Below are 24411 nucleotides of genomic sequence, written 5' to 3'. Positions count from 1 at the left end.
GCAGCTGGTCCATGCTCACCATCACGCCTGCGTGCAGAAGGCACTCAGGGGACGTCCCTTTTCCCTCTGACTGCCCCCACCCCCCGTGGGGTCTCTGCCTCCCACACTGTCTCTGATACGCTTGTGATGTCAGGGCTACTCTTTGTGTCTCACACCCCGTCCTGCTGCTGTCCCGCCAGCTCCTGGATTCGTGACCATCATGGGGGTTCTGGAAACCAATTCATCTAAGCCGTGTTTTTTCTCGGTCCTTGAACGGGCAGAGTGTAGAACTGGCCTAATTTGATTTACAGCTCGGAAGCAGCTTATGAATGGGGCTTGTTATAGAAACCGAGTCAGCAGGAGGAAAAAGGATAAAGGTCCTCATGGGAAAAAGGCCACAATCTGGCCGCATCCACCGTCTGCTATACTCGGGAGTGTGATAAGCTTATGAAATAAAGTACATCAAAATCAATTAAGATGTTGCAGAGAAAGAGATGGCTGTTCAGTAGAAAGGACACACCTGTGAAAACGACAATTTTCTCTTACAGCCAGTTCTGCTCTAACTCTTGTGAATTTGTTCCAAAGCCATTGATACAATGGAACACTTTGAGCGTGACGTGAATTGTGCGACCTCCACCACGGACAGTAATGCACAAGCTGTGACCCTTCGCATCCCTCTCCACAAGCAAGCTTCATGTCATTTTCAACGTAAAGTGCCATATTCATTGTAATATTTTAAAAGTTATTAACCATTATAGGGTCCTATCTTGTTTTCTGACTGTGTCACTGGTGACATTTAGAGTTGTTCCTCAACTCCATTTACTCCCATTAAACCCTGTGCTGTTCATCGAGTGATTTTTCATAGTGCAGTGATTCTTTTAGGAACACATGCGTCAACTTAAAGTGCAACGAAGTGTATTTGGAAATGGTTTGTTAGCTGCATTACTTAATCAGGCTTAGTAAGCTTGCCACATGGCCTTGTGTGACTCATGAGGTATGAGGGAGGGCTGGGAGTGGGGTTCGAGCCTGTGTTAATATTCTGAGGAGCCTCACGTTTATTTATTTACTCGTTATTCTGTGGTTTTCCAAGCAAATACAAACGTTCCTTCTTTTTTAAATGTTGAAAGACGTCTACCTGGAGCTTCTCATGTAAGAGAGCCCTGGAACTGGCAGAGTTAGGAAAAGACACCAGAGCAAGCATCAAAAACCCATCTAGGAAAGTGGGACCTGCTGACAATCGAAAAAACACACGCAGAGTGTTTTGGGCGGACTCTCGGCTAAGGGCAGCAGGGTCAGAGATGTGAGCTAGATGTCTGAGCTGGCTCCATCAGAGAAGGGGGACCTGAGGAAGGTGAGAGGTGGGTTGCAAGCCAGGCCTGGGCATGAGAAGGAAGTGACCAAACATCACTTCTGCATAAGACCAGTAACTCATCTGGGCTCCTGATATCCAGTGTTTGGCTGTGTCCATGGTACTCTCATCTCTTGACAATCCGCCTCTGACAGTCAGTGAGCAGTATACAGGCACACGGCTGCTCTCTCTTGGTCTGTTCAGCCAGAGTGAATGCACTGACATTTATGAGAACTGCCCCAATGAAAGCCACCAAATCCGTAACTGGGAGGAGCAGAGAGAGTGTGACTCATTTCGTAGTGGCTTACTTGGTTGACACCAGCCTCCTGATTTCACTAGGGACCCAGGATTAAAAATTAGAGAGCGGCTGGGCGAGGCTGGGAGGACAGAAAGAGGTGGATGGGAGCCTGGTAACCTGACCCCCGCCCGGGTTTATCCCAGAGGAGGCCACTGGAGAGGCCGGATGGGATCCTACCCAGCCTCTCGGGTCTCACATAGCTCACTGGCTGTTCAGCTGCTGGGGACTGGGGAGAAGCCAAGGCAATAATCCCTTCTCAGCCACTCAGAGCCTCCTCCCGTCCCTCAGCGTCTGACCTCAGCCTCTGGCATGGCTTCCTTCTCTGGTCTTGAGGCTGGAGTCCCATTGCTTGTTTGGAGGTGGTGGGGGGAGCACCACCTCTCCTCCGTGAGCGTGACCCCACAGCCCTGGGAAGTCTCTGCTAAGAAGTTCTTCCTACTACTGACCTCCATCCATTCTCTTCCCAACCCCCCTTCTCTCTCAGATGGAGAATGTGTCTGGGGACACCTCTAAGCAATAGGGACGTAGATGGTCCAACCTCTCTAGAATATGTGGGTACTTGTCACCTATTAGTCTCAGTTACGGGGCCTCAGCTGGGACGCCATGACAATAAAATTGGTCTTTGGTTATAATCCTACACACATGCTTTTTCTGGGAGTTTACGGCTCTTGTTCCTTTTGTTCCGTTGTGTGTTCTGTGCCACAGAGAACTGGTTTTCATTGCTGAGACCTCGTTGCATGTCTGATTCCGTAGAAATGTGGCATATCTGCGACTGTGGGATATATTCTAAGATTAAAAAAAACCAGAGAAATCTTAAATTTCATTGTTCTAGTATCTGTAGTCATGTTGCTATAGTAATTTTGAAACTAATGTATATTTTAGGATTAAATACTAGGTAAATTTGTTAATGTAATGAATCAAGATTTTCAAGGTGAGAAAAAAGAAATAGAAATATAAAATTAAAGTTAAGGAAAGAAACCTGTGTGAATTTTGAATTGGTAACACTGATAGGAATTCATGATTTAAAAAATAAAGTAGGCCGGCCTAGTGGCTCAGGTGGTTGGAGCTCCATGCGCCTAACTCCGAAGGCTGCCGGTTCGATTCCCACATGGGCCAGTGGGCTCTCAACCACTAGGTTGCCGGTTCAATTCCTCGAGTCCCGCAGGGATGGTGGGCAGCGCCTCCTGCAACTAAGATTGAACACGGCACTTTGAGCTGAGCTGCTGCTGAGCTCCCGGATGGCTCAGTTGGTTGGAGCGCATCCTCTCAACCACAAGGTTGTCCGTTTGACTCCCGCAAGGGATGGTGGGCTGCGCCCCCTGCAACTAGCAACGGCACCTGGACCCGGAGCTGAGCTGCGCCCTCCACAACTAAGACAGAAAGGACAACAACTTGACTTGGAAAAAAGTCCTGGAAGTACACACTGTTCCCCAATAAAGTTCTGTTCCCCTTCCCCAATAAAAAAATCTTAAAAAAAAAAAAAAAAGAAAAGAAAAAAGTATTTCATAGCTCTGTCCACTGAAAGGCCTAGAAACAGTGACACCACAGTAGAAATGCGCACAATTAAGGTCCTAAACTTGGTTTCTTGGGATTAGGTTGAAACCTGTGAAATTGACATTTTTGTATAATTAATCATTAGCGCATGTGGAGAACTGGTGGATTCCAGATCTGGGCAAAAGAAGTATAAGGTGAGCCAGGCTGGCATGTCATGTGCCAAAAAGTAAGGAAGCTGCCAAAGATGAGCGGGTTATCCCAAAAACATACCTGAAGGGCCAAATTTGAGACAATTTGAGCATCAGGGTAAAAAGGACTAAGATTGATTATAAATAAATAAATAAATCTTTTATTAGTAAGTGACCAAATAAGCACTGATGGCTCCAGAGTTTTACAGAGAAAGAGAGAGGGGAAATCATTTGGCACCAGGGTTATGATAGCTGCACTGATTTTTCTCTTTGAAAATTTCTATTGAAAGGGAAAGAATCAAGCATTTATCCTGCCTGTTGAGGAGAAAGTGCATTTCATTCCTAATTGATGAGAAGCAGTTCTTTACAGAAGAATGGCAGCTAATATATGTGGGAAAAATGATTGAATTAGAACAGGGGTGTCCAAACTGCGGCCCGCAGGCCAACTGCGGCCCGCAATCCATTTTTTATTGGCCCGCAGCAAATTCCAAAAATATATTTAGTTTACTTAAATAAACCAGGTGAGGCAATACGTATTTCACCTCGAGTGAGTGGCCCAACTGTTTGTGTATTTTACTGAATATGGCCCTTGGTGAAAAATGTTGAAAAAAGTTTGGACACCCCTGAATTAGAAAATTATCATTTTGCAAACCTCAATGAAATAATTGATTCGGGCAGTAATGGATCCTAGAAACCAGGGTTGAGCACACTACAGTCCACCAGTCAGGTCCAAGCGACCGCCAGATTTTGAATATCCCACCATCTAAGAACATTTTAGATATGTTTCGATAAAAAATAAAAATCCAAAAGAGAACAATATTTCTTGACACGTGAAATTTATATAAATTCACATTTCAGTGTGCATCAATAAGGTTTCGTTGGAACACAGCCATTCAGCCACATATTGCCTTTACTGTGTTTGTGCCACAATGGCAGATTTGAGTAATTGAGAGAGAGACAATATGATCCACAACCCCTAAATTATTTAGTATCTGGAAATTTACAAAAATACTTGCTGACTCCTGCTACTATGAACTATTTGGTGAAAGGGAGTTGGGGAAGAGGGTTATTTGCATGGTGCTAATGTATCACTCTTTATATGACTCACTAATTGCAAAAAAAAAAGTACTTTCTAATGGAGAGATTGGGCAGTCGCCACTTAGGGACAATCTGATATTAGGTACTGCTGACATGAGGCAATGTGAAGTCCACGGATCATCTTGGAAATATTCTTGCCAAGCACGTTTAACTTGAAAATTGTTAAATGTCTTTGTTGAGGTCAAGTTGACAGACAATACAGTGCATATATTTAAAGCACACAATTTGATACGTTTTGACATACGCGTATGTAATATACCCCGAAACCATCACCGCTATCAGGAGAATGAACAGAAGTTCCACTGTGCCCCTTTTTAGTCTCTCCTTCCCACCCCCTCCCCCATCTCATTGATGTGCTTTCTGTCACTGTTTCGAAAGCATAAGGAAAAGGTAGTTTCATTTTATAGAAATTTAAATAAATTTTTATGCTTTTTTGTCTAGCTGCTTACACTCAGCAGAATTATTTTGAGATTCATTCATGTCGTTTCATGAGTCAAAAGTTTATTCCCTTTATATAAGATGTCAGAGGGGCAATAGATTGGGGCAGGGGCTTATCACTTTGTGAGAGTTGAAATGTCTACCTATTGTATTGTTTTTGTACAAGTGAAACTGAAAAAAAAAAGGAAAAAAGTTTACTCCGTTTAATTCCATGAAAAAATATGGATATATCACAGTTTGTTTTTCCATTCAAATGTTGGTGGGCAGGCATTTGGGTTTCCAGTTTGTAGCTATTACAAATAGAGTTACTCTGGACATTCACATACATGTCTTTGTATGGCCAGCTACTTTCATTTCTCTTGGGTAAAGACCTAGGAGTAGAATTGTTGAAGCAGATGATAAGTTTATGTTTAACTTTATTATTATTTTTTCTAATTATTCTATTACAGTTGATATTCAAAATTATTTCATAATGATTTCAGATGTAATATGTTTAATTTTTTTAAGAGACTCCAAAACTATTTTCCAAGTGAGAGTCCCAGTTGCTCCATATCTTTGCTGCACTTGGTATGGTCAGTTTTTTTAATTTTAGCCATTCTAATAGATGTATAATTGTACTGGAGGTTTTAATCTTGTTTTCCCACAATGACTAATGATGTTGAGCATTTTTTTGTGTGTTTATTTGCTATCTGTGTATCTTTTGCCCATTTAAAAAATTAGTTTGTCTTCTTATTCTCGAATTTTGAGGGTTTTAAAAAAATACTGCAACATGATAGATGGACCTTTGAGGACATTATGCTAAGTGAAATAAGTGACATCGCTTACATGTGGAATCTAAAAGAAAAGAAAAGAAAACAACACTGAGAAAAAGAGATCATATTTGAGGTTCCCACAGGCAGGGGTGAGGGATGGGGAAATTGGATGAAGGTGGTCAAAATGCACAAACTTCCAGTTTTAAGATAAGCCCTGGGGATGTAATGTACTACACGATGACTATAGTTAACACTGCTGTGTGGTATATTTGAAATTTGCTAGGATAGTAGATCCTAAAAGTTCTCAGCATAAGGAAAAAAATATTTTTTTCCCATACTCGTATATCTATATGAGATGATGGATGTTAACTTAACTTACTGCAGTAATCATTACACAATATATGTAAGTTGTATGTAGGTTGTATACCTTAAACTTAAGCAGTGCTTATCACAATGTTTTTTAATAATATTTTCAAATATCTCAATATTATATTTTTCGGTTTTATTTATCTCAATAAAGCTGAAAGAAAAAACTGATTAAATATATACATATTCTAGATACAAATTCTTTATCAGGTATATGATTTTCAAATATTTTCTCCTACTTCGTGGCTTGTTTTTTTTGGTTCTCTTAATAATGTTTCTCTAAGAGCAGAGGTTTTAGTTTTGACAAAGTTGAATGCATTTTTAAAAAGATTTTTATTAAAATATAGCTAATATACAATATTATATTAGTTTCAGGTATACATCATAGTTATTCAACAGTACCCACCTAGCACTATACATAGTTATTACCACATTATTAATTTTATTCCCTATGCTAAAGAAGTGATCACCATGATAAGTCCAGCAACCATCTGACACCGTACCATGCTATCACAATATTATCGTTCTTCCCCCCATTTAAAAATTTTTCAATTAGAGTTGACATTCAATATTGTTTTATATCAGTTTCAAGTGTGTTTATTTAATTTTGGAAGTGATCCCCTTGACTAGTACCACCTGGCACTATATATAGTTATTGATTATATTCCCTATACTTTACATCCCATGACTGTTTTGTAACTACCAATTTGTACTTCTTAATCCTTTCACCTTTTTCACCCTGCCCCCAATCCATCTCCCATCTATCACCCCGATAGATCTAGTATGCATCTGACGCCATATACAGTTATTACAATATTACTGACTATATTCCTTATGCTGTACCCTACATCCACATGATTACTGTGTAACAACCAATTTGCACTTCTTAATCTCTTCCCCTTTTCACCCACCCCCAACCCCACTCCCATCTGGCAACCATCAAAATATTCTCTGTATCTATGAGTTTGTTTAGTTTGTTTATTTTGTTCTTTAGATTCCACTTATAAGTGAAATCATATGGCATTTATCTTTTGTTGTCTGGCTTATTATATTCAGCACAATATCCTCTAGGTCCATCCATGTTGTTGCAGATGGCAAGGTTTCCTTCTTTTTTATGGCTGAGTAATATTCCATTGTATACATATATATACCACCTCTTCTTTATCCATTCATCCACTCAGGGACACCCAAGTTGCCTTCATATCTTGGCTATTGTAAATAATGCTGCAACAAACATATGGATGAGCACGTCCCCTCGAAGTAGCATTTATGTTTGTTCTGATAAATACCCAAAAGTGAGATTACGAGGTCCTTCTTTGTCTCTTGTTACACTCTTTGTTTTAAAGTCTATTTTGTCTGGTATAAGTATTGCTACCCTAGGTTTTTGTTTGTTTGTTTCCATTTTCATGAAATGTCTTTTTCCATTCCTTTACTTTTTGTCTGTGTGTGTCTTTCGATCTAAAGTGAGTCTCTTGTAAGCAGCATATGTAAGGGTCTTGTTTTCTTATCCATTCAGCAGCCCACCCTGTCTTTTGATTGGAGCATTTAATCCATTTACATTGAAAGTAATTGTTGATAGGTATGTAGTTATTGCCATTTTATTATTCATATCTTTGATTTTTTTTTTTTTCACCTTAAAGAAGTCCCTCTAAGATTTCTTATAATGCTGGTTTGGTGGTGATGAACTCCTTCAGCTTTTTCTTGTCTGGAAAGCTTTTTATCTGGCCTTCAATTCTAAATGATAGCTTTGCTGGGTAGAGTAATCTTGGTTGTAGGTCCTTGCTTTTCATCACTATTTCCTGCCAATCCCTTCTGGCCTGCAAAGTTTCTGTTGAGAAATCAGCTGACAGTCTTATGGAGGCTCACTTATAGGTAACTAACTGCTTTTCTCTTGCTGCTTTTAAGATTCTCTCTTTGTCTTTAACCTTTGGCATTTTAATTATGACGTGTCTTGGTGTTGGCCTCTTTGGTTCATCTTGTTTGGGACTCTCTGCACTTCCTGTGCGTGTGTATCTGTTTCCTTTGCCAAGTTAGTGAAGTTTTCCGTCATTATTTCTTCAAATAGGTTTTCGATTCCTTACTCTCTCTTCTTCTTGTTGTGGTACCCCTATAATGCAAATGTTGGTATGTTTGATGTTGTCCCAGAGGCCTCTTAAATTCTGGATTCTTTTTTCTTTTTGCTATTTTTTTCTTTGTTCTGCTACTTTATCTTCTACATCACTGGTTTGATCCTCTGCTTCATCTAATCTACTATTGATTCCCTGTAATGTATTCTTCATTTCCATTATTGTGTTCATTATTTCTGACTGGTTCAGTTCATGTTTTCTATCTCCATTTTTATATTTCCTGTTTCTTTGTTTACTTCTCCCTGATATCATTGATAATCCTTATAACCTTATAATTTACCAATCAGAGTAGATTGCTTTCTCCATTTTGTTTAGTTCTTTTTCTTGAGCTTTGTTCCGTTCTTTTATTTGGGACATGTTTCTTTGTCTCCCTATTTTGGCTGCCTTTCTATGTTTGTTTCTATGTATTAGGTAGGGCTGCTATGTCTCCTGTTCTTAGTAGAGCAGTCTTATATAGCAGGTGTGCTGTGGGGCTCAGTGGTGCAGCCTCCTTGGTTACTTGAGCCATTCACTCCAGGTGTGTCCTTTGTGTGGGTTGTATGTGCCATCCTATTGTTGAGCCTTGGTTGCTATTTGCATATCAGTGGGAAGGATTGCTCCTCGGGCTCATTGGTTGTGAGGACTGGCCATGACTACAGTGGAGGAGTTGTGATGCAGGGGCTGACCCTATGGAGCAGGATCTGCTTCAGCAGGACTCTGGTGTCTGCCCAATCTGCCTGTTGGGTGTGTCGTTCTTGGAGGCGGCTGAGTGATGCTCCAGCTCATTTCAAAGCAGGCTGCTGGGACACCAGCCCCAGGACCACCTTGGAGGGGCTCCATTGCAGGTCAAGTTCAGACACAGCCCAGGCCCCACCCAGAGCCACCTGGCAGAAGCCACAAAGAAATCCACAGATGGCTGCCACCCATGCCCTGCTTGGAAGTGCTTCAAGAGTCCAAACTGCGAACCAAGGCTGGCTGCCACTTGTGCCAGGCTTAGGGCTCCTCAGCCAGAGGTACAGGACATGCTCAAGCCAGATGCTGCTTGTCTGGGTTCCACGAACCGTTGCGAGACCCTAGGAAAATCTGCAGCATGAGCTAAGGCAGGCGGTTTGTATGAAAAAGCCAGTGGAAGTGGCTTCGGTGTGCCTGAAAGTTGGGTTTGGCCCAACTAAGTGGAGAATAAGATATGGCAGCTACCTGTGTCCGCACACTGGGAAGAGGGAAGACTCAACAAAGAAACAGTGGCCTCCACCGGCTCCTCCGTCCAGGAGAAAGCAGCCTCTCCAGCCCATACCACTCCAGACAACTCAGTTCCCCACTATATGTCCCTGCCGCCTTTCCAGCTGCTGCCCCAGCACTGGAGCTCAGAGTAAGTCCTTGTGTGGTCCCTTTAAGAGAAGTGGCTGGGACTCCAGCTGCCCTCTGTTTCACTCAGTCACAATCTCTGCTGGTTTTCATAACCAGAAATTATGGGGACTTCTCTCTGTGTTACTGGAACCCTGGGGTGGGGCTGGGACCTCTCGCTCCTCTGGGAGGTGGGGGAGGACCTTCACAGCCGAGATATCCCTCCTGAATTTTAATGGTCACACGTGAGTGTAGGACCAAACCACTCTGCATCTCTGCCCCTCCTACCACTCTCAAGGTGGCTTCTTCTGCAAGTCCTTAGTTGTAGGGCTTCAGTTCAGCAAGATTTTAGGCGACTCTCAATGACAGTTATTTTGTAGTTTAGTTGTAATTTTGAGGTGGTCGTGAGAGGAGATAAGTGCAGCATTTCCCTACTGCGCCATCTTGACCAGAACTCTCTTTTTCTTCTTTGAATCATTTTGCCACAGAGTTGCCCTTGCGTGATTTTTTCAAATAGCTTCTCTGTCTTTTCTCTTCTTTTCCTCTTTTTCTGAGACTCCTATTGCCTATATGTTGGTATTACTTGGTCCTTCCTTGGTTTCTGAGTCTCTGTTCATTTTTCTTCAACCATTTTTTTCTCTCTGTTCCTCAGATTAGATAATTTCTATTGACCGATCTTCAATTTCACTGGTTGTTCGGCCACCTCTAATCTTCCACTGAGCCTTCTAGAGGAATCACATTTTAAATTTCAGTGATTGTATTTTTAAGTATAAAATTCCCACTTGAATACCAGAGACGAGGCGGCTTAAACAGCAAATCGTTTTCACAGTTCCCAAGGCTGCATGTCCCGGATCAAGGTTGATTCCTGGTGAGAACTCTCTTCCTGGCTTGCAAACGGCTGTTTTCTTGCTACGCCGTTATCAGCACCGACCTATGGATTTAGGGCCCCATGCTTATGACCTTATTTAACCTTTAGCACCTTCTCACAGTCACTGTCTCCAAATACAGTCACAGTGGGAGTTAGGGCTTCAAACGTGAATTTTAGGGGGAACACAAACATTCAGTCCATCATAGTCATTGACAATATTTTCTGTTAATTATTTGACATAATTTTCTTGACATCTTTGAACATATCTGTAATAGCCACTTTGAAATTTTTGTTTACTGAATCCAACATCTGGTTCCACTCAGATTCAATTCCTATTGCCTGAATTTTTTTCTTTGAGTACAGGCTGCATTTCCTGTTTCTTTGCATGTAATTATTTTTGGTTGAAAACCAAATGTTTTAGATAATATGGGGATTGTTGTTGGTGTTTTAGGAACTGCCCCCGTTCGTGTGCTTCTGGTGATCAACCTCCTGGCTTATGGCGGTAATGTGTGCCTTAGGACAGAGACCTCGTGGGACCACGCTCAGTTCTGGAGGGCACCCATTTAGTGCCCCTAGCAAGATGGCCTGGTCTCAAAGGGATTCTTCTCTAAGCAGCTCCCCTGGCCTTCTGAGCAATTATCTTTCTTGTTATAGTTACCAGTCTTTGAGGTGTAGTTGGTGGGGGGCAATCAAGGGCAGAGGAGGAGGGAAAGGTCAGGACTAATCAGTTTTCCCTGGGTCTCATCTATTCACCCCTTCACCGCGCTGGTCTCATCTATTCACCCCTTCACCGCGCTGGTCTCATCTATTCACCCCTTCACCGCGCTGGTCTCATCTATTCACCCCTTCACCGCGCTGGTCTCATCTATTCACCCCTTCACCGCGCTGGTCTCATCTATTCACCCCTTCACCGCGCTGGTCTCATCTATTCACCCCTTCACCGCGCTGGTCTCATCTATTCACCCCTTCACCGCGCTGGTCTCATCTATTCACCCCTTCACCGCGCTGGTCTCATCTATTCACCCCTTCACCGCGCTGGTCTCATCTATTCACCCCTTCACCGCGCTGGTCTCATCTATTCACCCCTTCACCGCGCTGGTCTCATCTATTCACCCCTTCACCGCGCTGGTCTCATCTATTCACCCCTTCACCGCGCTGGTCTCATCTATTCACCCCTTCATCGCGCTGGTCTCATCTATTCACCCCTTCATCGCGCTGGTCTCTGTTACTGCCACAAATTCACTGTGGTGTTTTCCCATCACAGGTGCTATGAGGCAGACAACAACCACCCAGGTCCTCTGGAGGAGACACGAGCACAGATTGGCCTCTTCCCCAGTGGTGCTGCTATGGCCGCACCCCGGCCCCCCCCCAACCCCCCCTGCACTCCACACCAGGTCAACAGCCCCCGCCTTTCCCTAGGGGTTTGTCACGCTTTACTTTAGTTCTTTAAATCCATACGTTTTCCTCTAGATCGTTGGCCTCTCCAAGGTTACACTTGGAGAAGGGGCCAGCAGCCCCACTTTCTTGGTGAATGCCTGCCTTCTCCTCTAGACGGCCAGCTTCCTGGAGGCGCAGTGCATGTTGGCCTGGTCCCTCACTGCCAGGGCCTGCCCCATCGTAGATACACAGAAAACATGTGCTGAATGAACTGCCTACTTCCTTCTTGATATGCTTACGGTCTCTTGATTTTCTATGCCCTCCCAGACTCCTTCCTCTCTACCTGCCCTGAAATAATCGCATCTCGGTTTCTGTCCTCAAAGTACATTGTTTCTCTGTCCCTAGGAATCTCATCCCTCAAATAAGTTAAACTATCTGATGATGACTCCTGATGCTGTAGTTTGTCCAGCCTAAATTTCTTTCTGGACTGTAAGACTGTAATATAATCATGGATGGGCCTGGCTAAATGTCCCATAGATGATCTAAATTCAATGTGATGAAAACCAAGTGTGACAGGTATTTCCTGGAACCTGGTATCTCTCCTGCCATTCCTGTCTTGAGGGGTCTCCATTGACTCTCCCTTCTCCTTCACCACTCCCATGTCAAATCATTCATGAAATCAGGAAATCCTGCTCAGCCTCCTGTATTATGTTTCCTACTTATCCCTTCCCCCACCACATGACCGCTTCTGTGGCTCAGACCTTGGTAACTTCTCAACTAAATTTCTGCGTCGTTCTCCACATGCATCCTAGAGGGAACTTCTAAAGATGCAAGTCATGCTATGCCATTTCCCAGACTAAATCCTCTATCACTCGGTTCCCTGTGGTCTTGTGGGTAACTCCAAATTCCTTAGTCGTATCTAGGAGAACTCTGATCTATGTTGTGAACTTCCTGAGAGTCGGGGGTACGGCTGTCTCACTGTAGTCCCAGTGTCCAGCAAAGTACCTGGGGTATAGTTGGTGCTCAATAAATATTTGTTGAATGACTGAGTGAGTGAATAATCTGGCCCCTGCAAACCATGCCAACTTCATTTCTTAATGTAGCCCCATGCCAGCTTTTACCTCACTAAAAATTACTTCATTTAAACTAGATCCCTGGCTGATTTGTATGCAGCCTGAAGTTTGGAAAGTGCTGGCGTGAGGACTTCTGGCTGGGTGTTATTTCTCTTGTATCTGAGCACACCCTAACATAACTGGTGTGCCCTCATTTAGCTCTACAGACAGGTTTGCGAATATTTGGCTTATGTGATTTTCTGACCATGCAGTGCCCCTTCTCTCTGGCTTGTTCCTTTCTACAGTCTGATCCCTCTCCCTTCCTCCCACTTTTTCATGTGGCTAACACTTCCTAGGTTCAGCTAAGGCATCACCTCCACCAGAAAGCCCACCTGACTCCCTCCAGCTTGAATCAGGAACCCTTCCGATAGCACTTACTGTGTCACCTTTTATTTGCATCTTTTCTAAGTTGTTCAGCTGGAACCCGAGTGCCTTGAGAGAAACCTATTTTTATGCTTTGTGCTCTCCCCTGCTCTCCACCGTCTGGCACATTCTAACAGCCAAGTACGTGTGGCTGTTAGAAGATGGAATGAAAGGGGCTTTGCCCACGTTCCCTTTGCTGCCACATCCTACTCCACAAGGGCTCCGGGAGCTGAGGCCCTGGTGGGGCAGGATGCCAGGGGTGGGATTAGGGGATTCGGCAGCCTGCTGGCCCAGCAGCTGTCTCTCCCTCCCATCCCGCCCTCTTGCCCTCCAGAGAGCACTGTATCAGAAGCAGCTGCATGTGCGCGTGCGTGTGTGTGTCTGTGTGTCTGTGTGTCTGTGTGTATGTAGGATGGGGGATACCTCTCCCTCCACCTCTCTCCTCTCTCTTTCTTTCCCAGGAACAAATGTCACAAAGCAACTGACAGCTGAGGAAGCAATGTTTGGGCAAAGAAAAGACCCCACAAATATGAGCTCCTGGATCTGAAAGCGCGTCTCCTGCGTGCTCCCTGAACTGGAGCCAGTCTGGGAAGGGCACTAAGCAGCGCAGACTCTGGCTGTCATTTTAGGAGCCAAGTGGAGTGGCAATAAGACTTAACGAGGACGTGGCCATGACGGCACTTTAGCAGTTACACTGTGAGAGCCTAAGTGTGTTTCAGGACACTTTCTTATTAAGAAATGATTTAAAATGTGGTATTTCTCCCTTGCTAGATGCAGTGCCATCCGTTTTTATGCACTGACGTTTTTGGCAAAAGCAACGTGGCTTTAATCTGGGATACGTGTGGGGCTGTGGCTAGGAGCAGGGCTCCCAGGGGCGGACGTGTGAGCCAGCTGTGCAGGCTGGAGCCTGGGACTCTGTTGGGAAGAGGGGAGACTGTGCTGCTCGAGTCCCGCGGGCTGAGGCGGGGTGCCTTTCCCTCATCAGCGGGAGCACTCCTGCCATATCTGGCGGGCACGTGTGTGAGGGCAGGCTTGGGTAGTCAACTCCTGAGCTGAGATGTACCCTCCCGCTGACGCCTGTTTGGGCCCAGGTGCAGATGTGCTAATGGCTTAGTCTGACTTCAAGCAGAGGAAAGTACAGAGGACTCAAGGTGAGGAGGCATGAGTGTCTGTCCCGAGGGACCCGCATGGAATGTTGCTTTGGGAGGCAGTGGGAATGGCAAAGTCACAATCAGTTGGTACTTTGCAAATGTTTGCTGAGCAAGCCCCTGTGGCAAGGAGCCAGGGTCTGCGGTGGGCCCGTGGGACTCAGATCTGGAAGACCTGTGCCTGCCACCAGAGAGCCCCCTGTCCGGCAGGGGAGACCGGCAGACACATCCAACCTCGTGTGGTGATGCTGAGGTAGCGGCAGCCACAGGGCATGAGGGGACAAGTCACCCAGACCAAGGGGTTAGAGGACGTCCCAGGGAAGGAACCCCTGAGTGTTTCTCGGAAGGACAACTAGGAAGAGGAGGAAACTGACATCCACCCAGTGCTCATGGCGTGCAGCACGGTGCTGGCCACATCTTGTCCCGTGACCCCTCCAGATGGGGAGTAAGGCTCAGAGAGGCTCCCTGGCCGACCCGAGGTCACATGGGAACCTCTAGGGCCTTGTGCCCTGACATGTGGCCTGCCCATCTGTCATGGCAGGGATGAACGGACGGTCATTCCAGTCTGTATTAACCACGTTTTCTGGTTTCTGTACTTGATGTTTTGACATGTGGGGTTTTGCTGACCAGAGAGGGACCACTCCTCCTGGGGTTAGCTGACTTCTAGAGAAAGCAAACAACTGGCCCAGGAGCTCACCTTTCACATGCAAACTAACCAGTCCACAGGCCACATCCCCGCCACCTTCTCTGTGGAGCTCTCTCACTCCAGGCCACCATTCCCCCGCCTAATTACCCAGAGCCACGTACCAGACCACTAGGCACAGCTCCTAGGCCCCAGACCCTGCTGAAATTATGCAAACAAGACAATCCTAAGCCTGTTTGCCCTGGCTCACCTGTTCCTTCCCACAGAAACCACAATAAAGACTCTTGCCCACATTTGCCCTCACCCTCTGCCTCCCGAATGACCAGCTGCTTCCCTGTCTAGCTCTGTGTGGCATGGCAGGCCCCTCCTCTTGGGAACTGGGAATAACAAACTATTTTATCAACGACAGTTGTCTTCTGCTCTGTGGGCTCATCATACCTGAATAATAATAAGACCAATATTTAAAACACAGGCAGAGAGAGTTGCCTCTCTCTCTGCCATGAGCGATTTGCAGGGTTGGAGCCCAGGAGTATGGGGGCCTGGGAGGATGGGCAAAGGCTTGTGGCTGTGCTGAGAAGCCAGTCTTCCATCCTGAAGGTGCTGTGGAGGGTGGGGACAGACATGTGCTATATCGCAATCCCTCCGTCAGGCGCCAGAGAATGGTCAGAAGAAAGAGAGAGAGATGGGGACTCCTTGTAGTCATCCTGGTGAGACAAGAAGGGAGACTTAGCTGGGGCCATATTGGTGGGAATGGAGTGGAGGGGAGAGACCTGAGAGCCGTGGAGGAGACGCAGGGGCCAGAGTTTGGGGACTGGTTTGATGAGGAGGTAGAGTAAGACGGGGGACCTGGGTGTTGGCAGGTGAATGCATTGGTGGTGACTCCATACCAAGCCAGGAGTTCCTTCTGACCCACCTCAGAACACCCAATGGTGGGAGCCTTAAACTGTTGGGTCTTTGGATTCAGAGCTCAGGGGAGGCGATTAAAATCGGGGGTTAAGGTTATATCTGAGGCTTGTTTTTTTTTTTTTTTTTAAATAACAATGTTAAACTCATTTATCTTCTGTAATTGGCTGGGGTTCAACATTTCTCACAAACGTTTAACAGAAGACCTAACTGAAGGAATTTTGTGTGTTCCCACACTCTGCTCCCTGGAACTGCAAAAACCAGGTGATAAAGAACAAAGCCCCTTTATTTGTTCTACTTAGGGAAGTTGAAGATGTTCTTTGTCCACCATCCCTTAAAAAAATTACCACCAGCCATGTCAAAGGACCTGGGAAAGCGTCTGTTTAGGAGTGGAGCCACTGCAACGAGGCAGAGCGTTCCAATTTAAAATCTGAGATTGATCGGGCAGGCATCCAATATTCTGGAATCGCAAACATTCAAAGGTCAGACAGGCCAAACATGACTGGCGAAGAGGAGAAAACATCTGTGTGCTGGCTGAGCACGAGGGAGCCATGACGGACACGCATGGCAGCTTCCTGCTGGGGACCAGATCTGAAAGGGCCTTAGGAATCCTCCGGCTCTGGCATGGGGATTAGGTGCGATATGGGACGCTGGGAGTCTACCTTTAGGTCCTGGCAGCTTGGGGGGAGCTCCGCAGTTGGCCTGAAAGATTAAAAAAAAATGTGTGTGAGTGTATGTTGGGGTCGATAAGGAGATTTTATTGTAACTGCTATTCCTCATACTCAATGTGCTTCCAGGTTAGTGGAGGTGCCCGGACGTAGGTGAAGGACCTTCAGATATTTCTGAGGCAGAATAACCACGAGTGTGAAGGAGCTGCCATAGTTGTGAGGGCCAAAGCAATGTGAAGTGGGAGCAGATCCCACGGATGGTCCAGAGGAAACTACAGAAAGTGGTGAACTTTGAAGTGAAGCATGCCATCTTCTTTGTGTACTCTCACATTCTTCTCAGAGGGGAATCTGGCCATTTCAGCACCCCTTTTCTTCCCCAGGTAGGGTCTCAAGAGCTGAGGGTGGGTCTCCTGCCTCCCATGAGTTCGGGCCCCTTGGGAGCCTGAAGAGTAGCAGCTGTTACTATAAGGTCCTGCACCTGTAGCGTGGAGTATTGTACCTATGTTGCAGACGCCTATACCATGGCCAGTTGAAATGTATTCCTCTCAGTGCTTTCAGAGAGGAGAAGGGCAGCACACAAACTTTTTAGTGTCTGGAGGAATCACTGAGTCCTTTTACTACCTTAAAAACAGAAAAGACAAAAATTACCGTAAACAAAATGAAAAGGCAAATTATGGAACAATACTGGCCACACAATGACAGATGAAGGATTAATGTCCTTACTGTATAAAGCTCCATGCAAATGGGTAAGAAAAATAATGAGACTGCCACAGACCCATGTGCACAGGATGGGTGGGAATGCCTTTTCCCTGCTGGGAAAGCCCATTCCCAAACAGAGGCTGAGAAATGCCAGGAACTCACATTCCCAGCTTCCCTTGCAGCTACGATACACGTGACCCACCTCTGACCAATAAGACGAGACAGATTCTGAGGCTTTGGGGAAAATACAGGAGAGAGTGGTGCAATGGGAAACCCCGCCCTCTGTCCTTCTGCCTGTGAAGAGGGCTGTGTTGGGGGTCTGATGTTTGGGGAGCCACAGCAGGCTGTGACCATGAGGGTATCACAAAGAAAATCACAGAGAATCTGACTATAGCCTTGACCTGCTTGGTGCTCTGAACCAAGCCTCCAACAGCCTACCTCTGGGCTGTCTGGGTTGTGAGAGTTATTCATAAATGTCTGTTGTTTAAACCAGTTTTAGGTAGGTATTCTGTTACTTGGGATGAAGTCATCCTAACTGATAAAAGATGAAAAAGATAATTTTCAGAGAAGGAAATTATAATCGGGTAATAAAGATACGAGCGAGGTTTTGCCTCACTAGCAGTTAAAGGAAATGCAGACTAGAGCGATGATATCATTATTTGATTATCCAATTTGCAAACATAATGATGTACATGTGGTGAGATGACTTTCTTATGGACATCCCTGTGGGAGAGCTTTTGGTACAATGCACCTATAAAGCAATTTAATGATATATATGAGTTGCTTTTTTAAAGTACTTACTGTTTGATTCACTATTCTCCCCTTAAATATAATCAGAGATGCAAACAAAGATTTATTAACTGTCTACTTGATATCTCCACATAGATAGTGCTTTATGGGCTATATTAATTTATCTGTGCTACTGTAATGACTTATCACAAACAGTGGCTTGCAATAACACAAATTTTTTTCTTCCAGCTCTGGAGCTCAGAAATCTAAAATCAAGGTGTCAGCAGGGCTGCATGTTTCTTCTGGGGCTTCAGGGGTGAGTCCATCTCCTTGCCTTTCCAGCTTCTAAAGGCTGCCTGGTTCCTTGGCTCCTGCCCTTTCTCCCACCACTCCAACCTCTTGCTTCTATACTCATCACATCTTCTCTCGCCAAATCTGCCTCTGCCTCCCTCTTATAAAGACCCTTGTGACGACATCGGGCCCACCCGGATAATAATCCAGGATAATATCTCCATCCAAGGTCTTGAACTTAATTGCATCTGAAAAGTCTCTTTTGCCATATAAGGAGGTCACATGGTTATAGGTGCTGAGAATTAGGATGTAGACATCATTGAGGGGCCACGATTCTGTCTGCCTCATGTGCACTTCAAACTTGACATGTCAAAAACTTAAATTCTGTATTCTTCTTCTCCCAAACACTGTCCCCATTTGGCTTCAAATCTCTGTGGTATCATCACCCACACAGTTGTCCAGTCCAGCAATGTATCACCCCTGGCTCTTCACTCTCTCACCTCCTATATTCTGTAGGCATCTGTGAATATTTACTGAGTGTCACCTGTGTGCTGGCCACTGTTCCAGACACAGACGACACGGAGATGAACAGACATAGGGGTCTCTGCTCAGAGGACAAACAAACAAGAAAATATCACTTCGCTATTGATGCCCTTTGAAAATCCAGGCGATGTGACGTGTAGACTGGCTGGAGTTTACTTTAAATTGGGTGATCAGAAGAAGCATTGCTGAGGATGTAATATTTTATCTGGGATTTGATAAGAAGGAATCAGTCATGCAAAATTTCAAGGCAGTGCAGCCCCGGTGGGGGAAACAGTCTGTGCAAAGGCTTTAAGGTAGGAACAAGCTGGTGCTGTTCAAGGAACCGGAAGAGGGTGGAGGTGGCTGGAGCAGAGAGATCAAGGGCAAGAGTGAAATGAGGCCAGAGAAGAAGGTAGGAGCAGGGTCTCATAGAGCCTAGTAGAACAGAGCAGGGACTGTGAATGTTAACTTCAAAATGTACGCTTAACCCTCTTGCCTCCATCTCACCTCTGCCCCTAAATCTGACCAACCATGTCTCACCTGGACTATGGCAATAGTCTTCTACCTGGTCTTCCTCTCCACCTTTGCCTCGCCGACCCGCGTTCCACTTAACAACCCGAGTGATCTCTTAAAGAGGATGCAGTCCTTTGGCGTATCCAACGTCTGCTTCTACCTCCTCCCAGTGTACCTTTGTCTCCTGCAGAGGCTGGAAAGCTGAAGCTCCTATTTCCCAGACTCCATGCAGCTTGGGTTCCAGAGGCAGTTTAGGCTCTGCGTAAGTCTGATGTGCCTGTGGATGACATGAGCCAGTGCAGTGTGAGGCAGGGACAGGGGCGGCGTGGCCCAGGGCATTCACCTTTACAGGTGTGGCTCCAGCAGGTGCAGTGTGGCTGCGGCCTGTGGACTCAGGCCTGCTGCCTTCATGGTGTGTCCTGGGGCCTCACCCTCCTGACTGCTGCCCACCAATCTGTAGATAGGTGATTCCCTGTGTTAGATTTCTTTTTGCTTAAAAAAGTGAGAGTGGTTTCTGTCATCTTCTACTGAGCCCTGAATACAAAAGGGCTTCCCTGATCATCTCACCCACTGACCAGAGACTAAACCCCTCATCCTTCTCATGCTTATAAGGCCCCGATGATGTGGTCCCCTCATCTTCATTTGGGCACATTCCGCTGTCCTCTTCCCTGCTCCCGACGAGTCCTTATCTGTCAGGTGGCAACCCAGTGTCACTTCCTCCGAGAAGCCCCCTCTGTGACCACTGTAACAAAGTACCTCAGCCTCGGGGGCTTAAACAATAGAAATTTATTCTGTCAAGTTCTGGAGGCTGGACGTTCAAAATCAAGGAACCAGGAGCCTTGGCTCCTCCGGAGGACTGCGGGAGGATGTGTTAGGATTCTCTCTCTGTTGGCTTGTAGGTGGCCGTCTTCATGTTCACGGTGGTGTTCTCCCCGCGGGTGGCTCTGTGTCCAAATGTCCCCTTTGTATAAGCAAACGCGTCATATTGGATTAGGGCCCGCTCTAATAACCTCATCTTAACTAATTACATCTGCAGTGACCCTATACCCAAATTTCAATTCCATTCCGAGGTACTTGGAGTTGGGGCTTCAACATACGCATTTTTTTTGGGGGGGGTACAGTTCAGCCCATAGAATTTGGGTCTCCAATGATAGCCTGCCAGCAAACTATTTCTTTGTCAAAATGGTCAGCACACTGTGTGACCACCCGGGCATTTGGCTGGTTGATGTCTGTCTTGCACCAGACTGTAAGCTCCGCCATTTGGGGAGACTGTCTCCTCGCTCTTTCTGTGCACAGCAAGTACACAAAAAAGATTCATCCAACTGGTAAATGAATGAACTGATGAATAAAGAGAGATTATTTCTAATAGCTAACGTAAGACCTATAAGGCCCATGATAGACAAGTAGTCCAATCAACCAACACACAGTTGTTTGCTACACGGCTATTATACTTTGTTTATTGCTCCACTATTAAAGTCTGTTTCTGAAGAATTTTTCACAATGTGGGGAAATGCTTATGGTTTGTCACTGAATGACATGGCACAATATATTAGGTTGATGCAAAAGTAATTGCGGGTTTTGCATTTATTTTTAACCTTTTAAACCACAATTACTTTTGCATCAAACTAATAACTGTTTATTTGAACTATTATTTGAAAAAAAAAGAGGAAAATGAGGTAGAGTCCGGCATTGAATCTCACAATATGTGAAAGTCCGGTTATAAACTGATCAAGTTTATAATTTTCCACGTTGAATTTATTTAACTCTTCTGATTCATTCATTCAGTGCCTTCATGTCAAGGCTAAACAATTATTAGCACCTTTAAAAATTAGTTTTCTTTTTCTATCTTATATTCTTTTGGGCATAAAAAGTGAGGAAATGAGGAAATAAATAGGGCCTTGTTTGTACCTTTTTGGGCTGAGATAATCTTACTTTGTCACTCATTCTGCCATTAATAAAACCATGTCTGATAATATGTAAAAATAATGGTTTTGAATTTATTTTACATATTCTTTAAACATTTTAAAAAACGTCTCTTTTTCTGATTTCAGAATTAATACATGCTCATTGTCAAATAAATTAAATATCAAAGTAAAATAGAAACTTAAAGTATCCTAAACTTCTGCTTCAAGACAATAGCCATTAATTCCACTTTGGTAATGTTCTTCCAGTTTACTCTTAATATACACATATGTATACATGAATATACACAAGCATTTTGCAGAAATGAGCCCACACTACATGATGGTGTACAAATCGTTTCATTTTAAGACATTTCTTGGTCATTGTTTCATGTCAGTTTTCATGCACCACTCTGGTTCTTTTAATCCGAGGTAGGTCTCAGACTCATACTGGGCCTGAGGAAAGTAACCCCAGATACAGGAAGCTGACCCATCATCTTCCCGAGGGCAGAAAGGTCAAGGTCCAGATGCCCAGGTTGGTTCATACTCTGTGGCTCATTGCTTTTCTTGGCCCTGAACACCAACGTCACTACCATATGTGCTGGTGTGATTGGCTGAACCATATGTGGAATCCTCTGTGGGTGGAAGATGCTATGTAAGTAGCAAAAAAACCAGAACTAAGGCTGTCCTGTGCTTCCTGGAGTTAAAAATCCCACCACATTGCAGAATTCTCTAAAGCTTCCAGAGCCTAGTGGAGTTATTTCACCATCATTCTCAGCTGTGACCAAGTATGTGAAACTGTGTCATATGGTGAAGAATATAGATTAAATGTCTTTTCAGTGGCATGGTGATGGTATGGGGTGTGGGGTGTAGGCTGTGTGTGTGTGTGTGTGTGTGTGTGTGTGTGTGTGTGTATCTGCATATGTGTGTGTTTTACTAACAATTTAGTAAATTTCCATCTCCACATTGTGTTGTAAACCCATAGTTTTTACATGTTTTCGAAATTTCTGAATGATTTTTAGACATTGTTTTTTTCTGTTTGGTGAGTAAAAACAAATGTATCTTTAAGTATATTGATTCATCAATACATCTAATACATCAGAATTATCCTTTGAGGTATCTGATGAACAGTCAGGGTTCCAGTAGAAACTGCAAATAGCTTTCCCCCCTCAAATTTGGAATAACATGAAGCTCCAGGTTTTAATAAATATTTCAAGACTGATTTTCCCGCACGAACCTTTTGCTGCTCTGTTTTCAGCCTCCTGTCTGGGTGAGGGCTTGTGCAGAGAGGACCTCATGCCACATTTCCAGGGACTGATGACTCTCAGTACACAGCAGGTAAACAAGGATGTCAGCATCCAGCATCAGGAAAACAAATCCCTGTGGAGAGGAAAGCTGCACTTTGAGGTCATTTTATAAAATGATTTTACTGTCTTGTACTAGAGGATGTTATATAAGATAATCTATTGATTAGGGTTATATAAGATAATCTATTGAATCTATCCTTAGGACAATTTATTCGTGAATTTAACAGAGTAACTCTGTTCACCTTTCAAGGTACAGCACAAAATGTACTCAGTTACAAGAAAGGGGCTTACATGGGGGAGCACCCAGGATCGCTACATCACCCATGTTGATTGGCTTCACCTTTGAAGTGAAGCAAAGTGCGAAACACGTCCTTTTATGTCAGAATCAGGAGATGTATTTCCAAGAACAATTGCACATTATTTCACAGAGATGAAGACGTAAGTGGAGTAAGTGAGGAGGAAACACAAAGGACCTTGAACTTGACCCTGGATTTTGAAGTTTATTGGCACTTTATGATGGCATTTTTCTTGTCTAACGTCTGGAAGGAGGAAACCGTCTGCTGACCCATCTCCTGGCTGACTCCACAGTCGGGGTCATGAGATGGGGTCTTTCTATGAGATGGGGCGTTCTGGCGGGTGCAAGCCTGCGTGGCAGACCTTCAATAAACATATCCGGATGAACAAACAAATACAAAAGCACATAAGTGAACTCCTGGCTTGTGCTGTACCTGCCTGTGGTCTCCATGACTGGCAGAGCCACGCCGTGGGGACCCTCCGACTAACGGTAGTGCCTCAGGCCCTCATGCACCCACTGCTTTCTCAAGGGTGGGATTGTGCATTGTTTGACCCTGTCTTGGGCCAACAAATGTTTCTTATTTCTTTAAAGAGATAATTAATTATCTTGTGTCAGAGACCATGACATGTATCTTTTTCATAGGAAAAGCAGAAAAGCAAGGAAACAAGCGGTCTAGAGCAGGAATGAAATGGGGGAAGGAGAAATGGGGAGGGAGGAATAAAGAATTTTTTCAGTGCTTACTATGTGTAGTGGATGGAACTAGGGGTTCCACACACATTATTTAAATGTATCCCCCCTATCCAAGAGACTCTGAAGGAGGTATTAGTATGCCCACTTCAAATATAAAAAAGCCAAAAGCACAGAGAAGTTGAGTGTCTCACCCTAGGTCACACAGCTATTATGTGGCAGAGCTGCAGTTTGAACACAGTTTGCTCTATAGTGGTTTATGCTGAGACAGGGCCAGTAAACACTAGAAGACTGACTTAGTCTTCATAAAGATGTGGGCTACACATGAAAGATATGTAGCTTTCCTATATATGTAGCTTTGCTTTTCATAGTTGTTAATTTAGAAGAGGCAATAACTCATTAAAGGATTTTTATATCATTTTGTATTAATGGACATTTTTAATGTATAACTTACTGTATTCCGTGCTAAGTGCTTTACACACCTTACCTCATCTAACGCACACATATACACAAACACAAACACACACACGATCCAGTGAGGCAGATGCATGTATCATCCCATTTTACAGGTGGTGAAGTTAAGTCTTAAGATATTACACAGCCAAAACAGTCTTGGAAAAGCAGAACAAAGTCAGAGGACTCACACTTTCTGATTTCAAAACTTACTACAAAGCTCCAATAATCCAAACAATGTGGTCCTGGGATAAAGATAAATTCGTACAATGGAATAGAATAGGGCAATGGAATAGAATAGAAAGCCCAGAAATAAACTCATTCATATATGGCCAAATGATTTTCAACAAGGATGCCAGAGGCACTCAATGGGGGGAAAACAGTCTTTTCAACAAACGGTGCTGGGAAAACTGGATATCCACAAGGAAAAGAATGAAGCTGGGCCTTTACCTAACGCCATTTACAAAACTGGGTCAAGGACCTAAACGTGAAAGCTAAAACGATAAAACTCTTAGAAGAAAG

At 44.4% G+C, this 24411-nt stretch overlaps 1 protein-coding gene across 1 annotated transcript in view; it reads left to right on the top strand.

Annotated features, from left to right (window-relative positions):
• The window catches only part of USP12 (ubiquitin specific peptidase 12), a 140344-nt gene extending 117864 nt beyond the window's left edge, over window positions 1–22480 (top strand). The window contains exon 8 of the mRNA XM_033104437.1: window positions 22406–22480. Within this exon, the coding sequence (XP_032960328.1) occupies window positions 22406–22465 (60 nt within the window). The 3' untranslated portion in view covers window positions 22466–22480. The remainder of the gene's footprint in view (window positions 1–22405) is intronic.
• The last annotated feature ends 1931 nt before the right edge of the window (window positions 22481–24411 follow it).

This window comes from Rhinolophus ferrumequinum, chromosome 4 (assembly GCF_004115265.2).
Source record: "Rhinolophus ferrumequinum isolate MPI-CBG mRhiFer1 chromosome 4, mRhiFer1_v1.p, whole genome shotgun sequence".
Taxonomy (NCBI): Eukaryota; Metazoa; Chordata; class Mammalia; order Chiroptera; family Rhinolophidae; genus Rhinolophus; species Rhinolophus ferrumequinum.
This window is presented reverse-complemented; position numbering and strand designations above follow the sequence as displayed.